A 12,238-nucleotide genomic window follows, 5' to 3' on the forward strand; every position below is an offset into this window, starting at 1 on the left:
TGTCCCCCTTTTAAGACCCCACGAACCTCCCCTTATTCTAGTCTCAATTAAAAACATGTTCTGGTGTATTCGAGTAAAACAAATACATTATGTCTCACTGCTATGCAAATCTACGACTGACGCGATACTCGCTCTGCTGATAAAGCGGATAAAACCCGTCGGGTGAGTCCGACCTGGCAACCCGGGGACCAGCTCTTCTGCTCGCCTCCCCCTGCTGAGTCCGACCTGGCAACCCGGGGACCAGCTCTTCTTATCGCCTCCCCCTGCTCTCTGGAACACATTCGCCATTTTGTCTCAGTCGAGTAACACGGTGCTGCTAACACTGCGGCTCACCAGCACGTAGACTACCGCACCGGGGACGAGCCGAGGAGCCATTCGAGGTGAGCACCGCACGGAACCGTCTTTAGTAGCCGTGTTAGCCTGGAGGATTTAACAGAATGGCAGGTTTGTTTGGTTTTTATTTACATCTTTTCAGTCACGTCTCTGTAGCTAGCGGGGTTAGCTTGGGTTAGCTTAGCTTAGCTGAAGCCGACCTCGAGGCGAGCTGCAGCCGCTACCTCGCCACCGGGCTAAGCTAGCTAACCGAGCTAAACCGCTTATTGCATCTTAAATATTAAACTGTTAAATCTGTATATAATCGGGTTGAATGTGGGGTTTCATTTACTGTGCTAGCTTCTAATCGATGCTTGAAATTGCGGTGGTTATTTCCCGGGTGTCCTCAGGCCAAAGCCGGGCCTAATTCGGCAGTACTGTAGGGAGTACTCATCCATTACTCCAACACAGACACCTAATACTAGCCTGTGGAAATACTCCATTACAGTTAAAATCATTACAAATAACACGTAATTAGATCTGTTCGTATCTCGTCTGGATGAATTAGTCAGAATTCTGATTATTTTCCATTCACGATAAATCATATTGTCTATAAAATGATGGTAATTAATGATTTTATGTCTCCATGTGCCTTGTTTACGAGGTCCTAGATGTGTAGTTATTGTTGTTTATTATCATGTTTGAAAAAGAATCAGCAAAACACACGTGTGTAAAACGCAACTCTGTAGTAATCCAAATAGCTGGCGGCTCATTTGTGTGTCGATTACCCGGTTAATCGGTAAAGCCCTAGGAATTACTACAATTACAAATGCATTTGAACTGTGACCCCTGTTTGTGATGCCTTTGTGTTTAAACTGCATTTTACCCTTAATTCAGGTGAATGATGCAGATTTTTTTCACCTTCTAAATCGTAAAAATTTCAAAATAAATGTATTTAATTCATAATTTTAGATTAATGCCTATATGTGTGTGTGTTCAGGTAGTTTGAATCTATCTAAATAGAGCACTTGAATAAATTGTAGTTGCATTTCACAACTGCTGAATTGAAACCAAAACCAAAGTTAGTTCTCAAAGAGGAACTTGAATCCTTCAGGACTTTGTTGACTTTGCACTTGAATCTGATCAGATTTGACTGTGATTAGATACAGTTGACTTGATGGGCTGCAGACTGGGTGTGGTACAATTGCAGTAATGAGATCAAAATGCTATTCAGGACTTCTGCACAACCCCCAAAATCCTCTTAGATGTTGGATTCACATCTTTAAAACAGGCTCATGTAAACCTATAGCCGCCCTGTTGTATTACACTGCATTAATTGAAGCCAGGCTAATCTGATGTACTGGGGATTGAGCATATGCATGTTGGGGGATAGTAGTTTCACCTTTGTGAAACCAAACTGGGCTGTAAAGTAAACGACTGCACTGAAACTGGTTTAACCGGGTGAATCTTTAGACTTCTGATTCATTCCAGGTTCACCCAGTTTCACTATAGCTTGTGGTTTTCACCACAACCTTAACATCACTCTGTCTGTAGTTTATTTACAAGTAGGGTAAAGTAAGGGCTTACGGAAGGTGTTAAAGGAGATTTTAAGTAATTGTTGATAGAAAATGGCCTCAGCAATAACCCACACTCATTAAATTAGAATTTGCGGTTTAAAATTTAAAAGACGAGCTGATCTATCAACAACAAACTATCTACGACTACTGTTTTAATAGAAAATGCTTTATACTGGTACTTTTCAGTGTGAAGAATGAATATTTTCTCTCAATTATACTGTCCATTTACTGTTGGTTCAACAAAACAATGCATTTGAATTTGCTTACTTTGTATTCTGAGAAACCGCAATTGACAAAAGACTTCAACTTAACAATTATTCCTGAAAATAACTTTCAGATTAATTGCTTATTAGAAATAAATGTTTTTTACAGTCCCCAACAGCATCTCAGATACTTATCAGTAAAGGTTAATGTAAAACTTTAATGATGCCAGCGTGTCGGTCCTTACAAGTTACAAGACTGGCGAACTACTTTAACTAAGGATCTAAAGGTCTTTCAAAACTATTGACACAGCAGCTTGACTCGACTTTACTACAGATCAGTAACATATTAGTAATAAAGCAGCAGCATGAACTGCTGACAAAGTTACTGAACTGACTAATTGTCAAATATTAATCTGTCCTTACGCCACCTTTGCTCCCTTTGTGGTGAGAGATTTACCAAACGAGTGTTTCACCATTTCCACCAGAAAACGACATGAGTGGTTGTCGTGTCTTCATCGGCCGTCTGAGCCCTCACGCCCGAGAAAGAGACGTGGAGAAGTTTTTCAAGGGATATGGACGGATTCGGGAGATCAACTTGAAGAATGGATTTGGCTTCGTGGTTAGTGTCACAGACCACTCAATGCAAATCAGGATGACTGACCCTGTCTAGTGTTTTGCCTCTGTAATGACTGTTTGCTCTCTTCTCAGGAATTCGACGACCATAGAGATGCAGATGATGCTGTGTACGAATTGAATGGAAAGGAGTTGTGCAGTGAAAGGTAATTGTCTAATCGTGGCTGCTTTGTCTGTGTCCTGAATGTCCTCTTTCCAAGTTGTCGTCTTTGTCTGTATCTTGTATGGCTGATTGAATTAGATTTGAATGCTGGTTGCATGTTTTTGGTTATTTCCCTGAACACAATACTCTTATCTTGCTCAGGGTCACTATCGAGCATGCTCGCTCCAGACGAGGAAGAGGTGGCGGCCCTGGAATGGGACGTTTCAGTAGCGGCAGTGGGGGTGGTGGAGGAGGTCGTGGTGGTGGTGGCCGCGACAGCAGCGATGGCGGCTATCGCCCATCTCGCAGCAGTGGATCCAGGTACGTCAAGTCTTTCTTTTAATAGAAACTAACCTGTTCTCCTGCTCATGTTTTGGGACCAATGTGGCCTTTCCACTAAAGTAACACAACTCATCTTTTGGTTCAGATCAGTCATTATATATAACTTGATTTTAAAGTGAGGACACAATTACACTTAGATTCTCTTTGCGTCAAATTGAGCAATGAAATCTTTAGAGTGTTTATCTGAAATACAATTGGATGCTTGTGGCAGAAAATGCAGATACAAAAACAGACTTGAATTTTTAAAACAGAACAAATTAAAAGGTGATGGAAAATAAAAACCTGTTGTTCGAACTCTGAATCAAATCAAATATTAGCTCAGCTCCTGAGACGGACAAAGTAAATAAAACGTCAGTAAACACAAAGTGAAAACTCAGAATATACTCAGGTGGGTTTTACCGCCTGGGATTAATACTCAACGCTTTCCTGTTTGTTAGGTTTATCATCTGTTTTGTTTAAGAAATGTTGTATTTAATGCTCTTTTTAATTCTTCCCCTGTGAAGGTACGGCCCCCCTGTGCGGACGGACCACAGGCTCATTGTAGAGAACCTCTCTTCACGGATCAGCTGGCAGGTAAGAGATTACTAACCGTTCTCCTCTTGTCTTAAGACCTCTTTCAAATTTCATAGTCACCTTGTAATGACATGTTTTTTTTAAAGTGATGCAGCATTCATTTGATCAGGCCGGCTCATTTTATAGTCAGAATACATTTTTGAAAATTATGCACTCAGTAGATAATTGGCTAATTACAATATAAAGCCCCAGTTTTTTTTTTTTAAGTTAACCATCTAAAAATAAAAACACTTTTTCTAATACATTTACTGATTCTTTTTTTAGCAGCTGCTTTTATATGGTTTCCTTAACATCAGAGGTAAATGCACACCCTCCATGGAGGTGTCACAAGTGTGTAGCGCCATCTCCTGGTTGTTTTTCTGAATAGTGTCCATCTGGTGCCTCTCCTCACACGCAGTTGCCGCCGGTCTAAAGTCTTGGCTGGGCCCCGTAGCGGGTGAAAGTGGTCTAGCGCAGGATACGGTAGCCTTAGGAGGTCCGTAGCCACAGTCTGGAGGTTCTCTGGGCTGGCACCCCCGACTGGTGTAACCCCCCTCAAATCCACGGTCCCTACACTCTCCCATTTGGGTCTTTTTCTGTTGCTGATGGAGCTGGGGGGGGTGTTGAGTCGGGCGCACACCCCTCTCTCTACTTGGTCTCTGGTGGTTCCTTACTTGTGGAGGCCGGATGCTGAGTCAAGGCCGAGGTCGTTTCTCAAGGGCTTAACACTGCATTGGTTCCCATTTGCTATTTGGACAAGTGGCTCTATGCTAATGTCTTCCTGGGTTTGGAGCGGTAAGTAGCATAAAACTCATGTGATTGGGTTTGTTTAGGGTCGGGTGGTAAAGGAGAGTAGAGTTACAGTCTCAAATGGGAGGGGGGCGGGGCAGTTTTACTTTGTAAACACCTGGAGCCAAATTATTTTAAATATAAACAAAAAGAGACTAGGTTTTTGTTGAGCTTTAGTTCTATTATACAGCCCCTAATGAAATCAGATAGATCTCAGACATGCAGACACTAAGTCCATTATTGACTAAGACCAAAAATACATCTAGTTTTAACTTGACACATAAAAACCCCAAACTTCTAGTTTACTTATCAGGCGTCTCCCCCTGGAGTTATACACAAATGCAAATTCATGGAGCCAATTAATGAGACAAATACTGTTTTGAGAAAAAGTCTGTTAAAAACACTTGTCCACTCTTATGAACGTTCAGTGGCTCTTTTTTGTTTACTCGTCCACTGAAATGGGAGCTTATCACAAAGTGACAAAAGTCAGCATTAGTTAACCCATATCTGTGTGTGTGTGCTGGTTTCTTGCTGCCTGCTCATTTCTCTCCCTCCAGGTCAGAAACGGTTCTCACTGGCACCTCTTGTTCTGCTCAGTGTCATTAATCCCGTGTTATGTTTGCAAACAGGACCTGAAAGACCTGATGAGAAAAGCAGGTGAAGTTACCTTTGTGGACGCTCACAGACCCAACAAAAACGAAGGGTGAGTTATTGATGATCTGTCGCCTCAAACTGTTCATGTTTGTCACCAGAGTTTGGTCCTAATGTAACGTCTCTGCTTTCATATACAGGGTGGTTGAGTTTGCATCTCGCAGTGACATGAAGAACGCCATTTCCAAGCTCGATGGGACAGAACTGAACGGACGCAAGCTGAAGATATTCGAGGACAGCAGAAGGTAATTAAGTTCTGACCTTTTCCCTTGATGACTTGTTTGAAACTGTCCCACTCCTATGTCCCAAATTATAATTTTGGGGCAATAAAGCAAATCTCTATCAGAGAGAAACTTCAGAACAGATCAAATTCATCCCAAAGTTGTCGTGTTTTTTTGTCTTATTGTGTAGAGTATAATATTTAACACAACCTCTGTGTCTTTCCTCGACAGTCGCAGCAAGAGCCGTTCCCGCTCCCGCAGCTACTCTCGCTCCAAGAGCCGCTCCCGCAGCCGCAACCGCTCCAGGAGCCGCTCCAGGTCCCTCAGCCGGACCCCAGAGAAGAAGTCGTCTGGTGGCGGCAAGGGCGGAGCCAGATCCCCCTCCAGGTCCAAGTCTCGCTCCAAGTCCCGCTCCAGGTCTCGCTCACGCTCGCCTATCCCTCGCTCACGCTCGCCGGCGCCCCGCTCACGCTCACCGGTCCCTCGCTCACGCTCTCCGGTTCCTCGCTCACGCTCGCCGCCCCCAGTTCAGAACAAACTGTCCCGCTCCCGTTCTCGCTCTCGCTCCCCCCGCTCACGCTCCCCCCGATCCCGCTCTCGCTCTGCCTCAGCAGACAGCAAGCACTGAGATCAACGCCTGTGTTTGGTCGTAACATAGACTGGTAGTTGATCACCATAGGCCTGTATGGTGACATGTGGTTTTGTTTTTTTAATGAAGAGAGGGAATTGCCTTTTGCAAATACTTGCCTCTTTTGAAATAAGATCAGCTGTTAATGTGCCCATCTTGTTATTTTTTTGTTAGCTTGGATATGCTTCCACTGGGAAACTACTTTTGTTTTCCCATTACTTAATGATTTATACATTTGGCCCCTTTTTAAAACTCCATATTTTGACGACATTCTGAGCAACAGCGAGCATTTTAATCGGTGACGACAACCCCCCCGCAGCCCGTCGGCCATGTTTTGATTCCATCCACTCCTCTGTGCTTTGCCTGAGTGTTGAAAGTTAGCCGGGAACGGTTTCAATTTCCCGAAATGTTGTTGAGTCCGTTTATGTTTGAAACGTGAGCTCCTGGTGTCGCTGTGAAACTGTGATTCCGCTTCTGGCGAGGCACCGGTACAGGCGCCTCCGATCGTGTTGCATTCACTGCCCTGATATGTATGTGATGATGGAAATGCTAACCTCTCAGTTGGTGATGTATTTCAGCTTCCCTGTGTAATGATATTGTGATTTGAAACTAATTTTGAGCGGCTTTTTTTAAACACTGCTGTATCAGGACGGTGTCTCGTGTTCGTGATTCATTTTCTTAAGTTCCTTTGCTTTTATTTACTTCGTCTCCGAACTTGTGTGATGTTGTCTGAACACGAGTCTTTTTCAGCAAGAAGAAATGTTTATTGATTCGATACTAATAAAAGTCACTTCATATTGTCATTTCCTTTTTTGGTTTTGTCCAGAACAACTCTTATATTTTGTGAATGCAGGTCACTCGTATATTAAATTCTCCGCAGTTTACCTAAATAAAACTTTGAAAATCTTAAATCTTGCAGCCAAATAATTGTTTTTCATCTTGCTGTAGCTCAGCCTCTTGTACAGATAATATTTGAGTTTTATACGCCACATTTCTTCAGAGGAAATAAAGATAATGATTTATTTTCTACAGTGAAAATGTTGGACTTTACTTTGAGAATTATCTTAATCTATACAGTTAATATGTTTGATATTCAGTATGTAGGTAGTCAGATAGGTCCTTAACACAGGCATATCAGTCTCACTATGAACTTATTGAGCAAACTGCATTTATAGAACTTTGAAATATCCAAAAATTAACTGATTTGATTTAGCACATGTTGGACTTTACTTTGAAAAATCTCTTAATCTATACAGTAAATATGTTTGATATTTAGTGTCACTGTTGCAAGACAAAGATTCCTTTGATATTTGACCACTGACACTGCACGAGTGGAGTTGTTTTTTTTGAGGCTCAGCATCAAAGGATCAGATGAAAGTTGATCTGATGAAAGCCCTGGTACAAGTACCTCAGAGTAAAAATGTGGAATATGGCCAAAATGGCCATTAAATGCTAAATAGCAGGCTCCTGTTGTGTTTTCCCCATTGCACCTCAAGACCTTTTTGTTTGTCTGGTCATGATACACCTGTGCATCGATTTTTGTGAAGATTGGTCAATGTGAACACATTCCAGGGGTCTCGGGGGGCACCGTTGAGCCATTTTGCGACGCCCATTGAAAATTCCTCCAGAATACGTAAATTTTCACCACTTTCTAATTTTCTGCAAATTTTGGTAAGAATTTGAGCATGTTAAAGCCCTCAAAAAGCCAATTAATTTGCCTGAATAATAATAATCCTTACAATTTCAATAGGGCCTCACCTGTCAGTGCTCTGGCCCTAATTATGACAAATTAGAAACTATAAGATTACAACCAGGTAAAGAGGTTGTTGAGTCAGTAAGCAAAAATTACTTGTGTATTCATATGCATCAATACACTATTTGTTTATGATTTAACACTGATTTGTATGAAGTACCTGTTGAAATGGGGAAAATATAAACCTTGGTTGAGATAAATATATTTAAAGTGTCAACTACTTGCTTCGGCTTTGCTTAATTGTTTTTAAGTCAAATTTCAAAGAATATATATGATGACAATTAAGAAAAACTAGCTGGGATCACACAAAATGGGTTAAAATTACTTAAAATTATCAATAAATATACGAGTCAGAATATTAAAACCACACTTTTAGATGAACGATGAGAAACGTTTTGCTATCCAGGTCGTAGGATCATCATCTCTTTAATAAATGACTAGTGAGATGTTGCTGGAGGAACTTTTTTTTTTTATAATGCTTTCTCTTGCACAGTGAGAAGTTAATCCTCTCTGGAGTGTTCGAGAATCTGATAGATGAACACACACTTTGCTTGGTGTTAGATTTAGATTACTGTGTTGAATCAATGAGTCACTATCAGTAAAGTAGAAATAATCAGTTTGTTTAAGAGGAGGCTATAAATAGTGAGAGGAGTGTCTGATAATAAAATGAAACGTGTGGACAAGCTCTGCATGGATTAATTCTGATAACAGCTTATCCATCATCCTCCCACTAATCCACAGTTCCCAGTGTGCTGAAGTCTCTGGTCACTGGTGGACGAATACGCTTTGTCACAGAAAGAGTTAAACGTGTCTGTGAGGAGTTTCATTCAAAAACCTTCAGAGGTTTAGTTGAATCAAAATATGAAGTGAAGAACAAAAGGTCATCGAGTTCATCCAGCGTCATACACACTCATCACCACACGGTGGCAGTGCGTTCTCATGCTGCAGTGACCAGAAGGATAACACATGTCTCAGCATCCATGTCCAATAACCTAATCAATATCCATCTATTAGTTATTGATGATTAAAAAGCTGTTTTCAGGTGTTTGACTTGCTCAACGGTTCATCAGCAGTGTAGGTGTGGCCACAAGAGTATGGGATTTTCAAAGTAAAACGTTTCCATAATTAACACAGGGGAGGTGGTTGATTAAAATGCACCAAATTTCAAAATAAGAGGTGACCTGAGCTGCACCTGAGTCCAGAGACCTTCAGTGACGTCTTTCCTGGGGAGAAAAGTATGAGGGGTGATTAATGCCACAAGGTGAGACGGTTGAAAAGTGAAAGCTGTGTCATTCATTTGACTTCAGAGATGATAAAACAGCTCAGCCTCTCACGGTTTTATATTAAACTCATATTTATATCATATGAGAGGACTAGGAAACATTTGTATGTGTTATTTGATTAGTTTTGCTTCTTTAAATCAGTCAAACAATAAAATTGAATTTATATAGTACATGTTCACAAATTAATATAAAAAACACAGGAATAACAATAGTTCAACAATTTAAGCGAAAAGACAATGTCTGACATCAAATTGAGAGATATGTAATGTTTGGAGCATTAATGCAAAATGCAAGACGATTAAACGATATATGTAATGACAGAACTTCTTATAAACCACTGTTAATATACGAAGGGGCCATCTTGTATTTCAAAGTTTGGAGTGGTGAGGTTCCTCCCATGTTCCAAGTTGAAATTCAGACCCGAGGTGTCGTACAAGGTGTAACTTTTGACTTGTGGGTCGGTAATTCTGAGCTCTATGGTTTATGGAACGTAAAACATAAAGAATGATACTGCTGCGTTCGAGATAACCTTGGATGTTTGAATTGGAACGCCATCTACCCCTAATATCAAACAACAGTGGAGGTTCACATGGAGCCGTAGATGTTGAGGCCTGTCGAACTTCTGTTGGATCTGGTTTGGGAGATCAAGTGACACTCCGGGTTCTCGCTCTCTTATGTATAAGAATGTGTATCTAAGTATCAAATATGCAAAATACATTGTATAATAGTGTCTGTTGCCTCATGTATCGTTTATGAACTGATGCACTGGTCCCAGTTTGAATTGTCTCACCACTAGCCGAATAACTATAATAAGTCAGACGAAATCTAGAAATTAGTACATAAAGCATTAAGTACTCAAAAGGCACTTCTGGCAAGAATGAGTGTTATAATATGGGAAATATATTTAAGTGTGTATTTACAGACGTCAGTATTCATGATTGAAAATCAACAATAACTATATATTATATCACCTCAATATTAACAGCTATGTACCACTTCAGATTGTCCAAACATTTCCTTGTTCTTTCATTCTCATATTCATACAGACGACATTGGTCTTCAAATATATAACAGGCTATCTACATTTAATTGTAAAATACAATATTATAAAGTTAGAGGCTAAGACGTAAAAATTTCTGATTGTGATCACAATCAGAAATTTTTACGTCTGATTGATGACGTCACCGTGAATAGAAACGTTTGGAAGTCGGAAAATTTCAAGTCGGAATAATATCTGGCACCCGAGTCGTCTGGCCCCCCTCCCTCCCCTCCCTCCCTCCCTCCCTTCCTCCTGTGTGGCACTAACCAGCCCCCATACCCCGGCAGCAGCGTGGTGGGCACAAACAAGCGCACCTCGTCACTCTGCGGATCCTCCCCGCCCGGCTCCGAGCCCCGCACCGACCCGCCCGGCTCAGGGATGAGAGCTGCCCCCCCCACCGCCCTGTGCATCGCAGCACCGTGAACGTGTGACGTCTCTTCCTGGACCTGCAGCCACACGCACGCTCCCACAGAGAGGACCCGCACCGGTCCTGCTGTCCCCGGCTGTCCCCCGGCTGTCCCTCGGACCCCCCCCCCGCAGCAGCAGCACCGCCCCCCCCCGGACCGGAGCATGGCGGAGCGGAGCGGCCGGCTGAGCTTCCCCGGGACCGGGTCCCTCAGCAGCCCGGTGCCCATGAACCTGTTCGCGACGTGGGACATCGACGGGTCCTCTCCGGACTGTGTCCCCAGGTGAGTCCCGCTTCCGTCCCGCAGGTGCTCGGTCATTTAGTCCGGCTCACACCTCCAGCTGCGACCCCCCGTGGTGCCAGGGGGCGCCCATGCAGGCCCAGCACCCCCCAGGTGGACTAGGTGGTAAATAAGAGATGCATCATATGGCAGCTGGGGGGGGTGAACGCAAACAAAGTGGTAAACATTCTCCTCCAGCCTCCAGTGCAGCCTGGAGGAGGAGGTTTGTGTGTTTCCTGCAGGTTCAGTGTGAATGTTGTGAGGATGCATCTCCATCTTTGTGCCCGGCTGCACCATGGAGACCACAGTCCACCTCCTGGGACCCCCCTCCCCATAGAGACCCAAACAGTGCACGTCATCCATCCCAGCCTCACTCAGTTTGAACTGTCTGGGTTGGATCTGGAATGATTAGCTCAGGATATTGTTTCATCGATGGTTGGGTCACAACAATGGATGCAATTATGGACGTGCCTGTTAATAGTTTTGTCTTTTAAAATGTAAGAAAATTATGGAAAAGGCTAGTCATAGTGTCTCAGAGCTCAATGAGATGTTCTCAGATTAGTAGTTTTATCAGATCAGCTTGTAAAATTCCAATATTAACCAGAGAAAACCAACAAAATTTCATATTTGAGATGCTGGAATTAGCTTAAAAGTTTGTCATATTGTCCAAATTAAGTGTCCAAACTAGTAATGACTTAAAATAGGCCTGTTTATAGTTTAACTTCCTGTCGATCAACTGATTGAATACTTGACTGATCATTTCAGCTCTTTTAGGTTCTATTTTCAACGATTGATAAATTTAACACAAAGCTTCATTCTTCATCTTGAAAATGTGAAAAGTGTAACTCAAGACAATAAATCCAATATTTTGGGTGTTTTGTCGTTCAGATAGAAACGTCCCCTGCAATCGTTTGAATTTGTGATTTGACATTTCATAATCTTCTCTTGTTTCATATCCCAAACAATCAATTGATTGACTGAGAAAAAACAGCAAGCGGATTAAATGACAGTGAGAACGATTGTGAATTGCAGCTGTTGCTCTTATACAAGCAGCTTTGTAAACTGCTTGATGTTGGACTTTATGGAAAATGGTAAAGTTCTGTTGTAGTTGTATATCTCTCCTGAGGTGCAGTGTCGGGTCATAACAGGATTTACACTTGAATACAGCCATAAATTCAGATGAGATCCAGATCAGACATGAATTTGACAATGTGAGACATAACCGGTTTCAAAACATTATCCAATAAAATATATTTCAATCAGGAGCAAATCAGTGAATTAGATTGGGATTAGATTCAATGTGAACAAGAGGAACAGACTTTGACAGCTTAGACCTGAAGAGAGATGACGGTGGGACGTCCCATGGAGGCTTCTGATTGGACGGTTTGAAGCGAGATGAGAGGATAACCATAGCTGTGGGGACTGGG

At 42.2% G+C, this 12,238-nt stretch overlaps 2 protein-coding genes across 4 annotated transcripts in view; both read left to right on the forward strand.

The window, feature by feature from the left end:
* Window positions 1-294: 294 nt before the first annotated feature.
* On the forward strand, window positions 295-6,853 carry srsf5a (serine and arginine rich splicing factor 5a). Of its 2 annotated transcripts, none has more exons than XM_061082256.1 (8): window positions 295-444; window positions 2,578-2,711; window positions 2,801-2,871; window positions 3,030-3,188; window positions 3,713-3,782; window positions 5,180-5,253; window positions 5,342-5,446; window positions 5,654-6,853. In XM_061082256.1, exons 1-8 carry the CDS (start codon window positions 438-440, stop codon window positions 6,048-6,050), a joined length of 1,017 nt encoding a protein of 338 aa, XP_060938239.1. In that variant the 5' UTR covers window positions 295-437; the 3' UTR covers window positions 6,051-6,853. The 2 variants fall into 2 exon arrangements, with proteins under 2 accessions (XP_060938239.1, XP_060938240.1); XM_061082257.1 differs by having other exon boundaries at window positions 295-380.
* Window positions 6,854-10,692: 3,839 nt separating this feature from the next.
* pacs2 (phosphofurin acidic cluster sorting protein 2) overlaps window positions 10,693-12,238 on the forward strand; it is a 54,109-nt gene continuing 52,563 nt past the window's right edge. For both annotated transcript variants that reach the window (XM_061082253.1, XM_061082254.1), the window contains exon 1: window positions 10,693-10,814. In XM_061082253.1, coding sequence (XP_060938236.1) covers window positions 10,696-10,814 — 119 coding nt within the window. In that variant the 5' untranslated portion in view covers window positions 10,693-10,695. The remainder of the gene's footprint in view (window positions 10,815-12,238) is intronic.

Source organism: Limanda limanda, chromosome 12 (genome assembly GCF_963576545.1).
Source record: "Limanda limanda chromosome 12, fLimLim1.1, whole genome shotgun sequence".
Lineage (NCBI taxonomy): Eukaryota > Metazoa > Chordata > Actinopteri > Pleuronectiformes > Pleuronectidae > Limanda > Limanda limanda.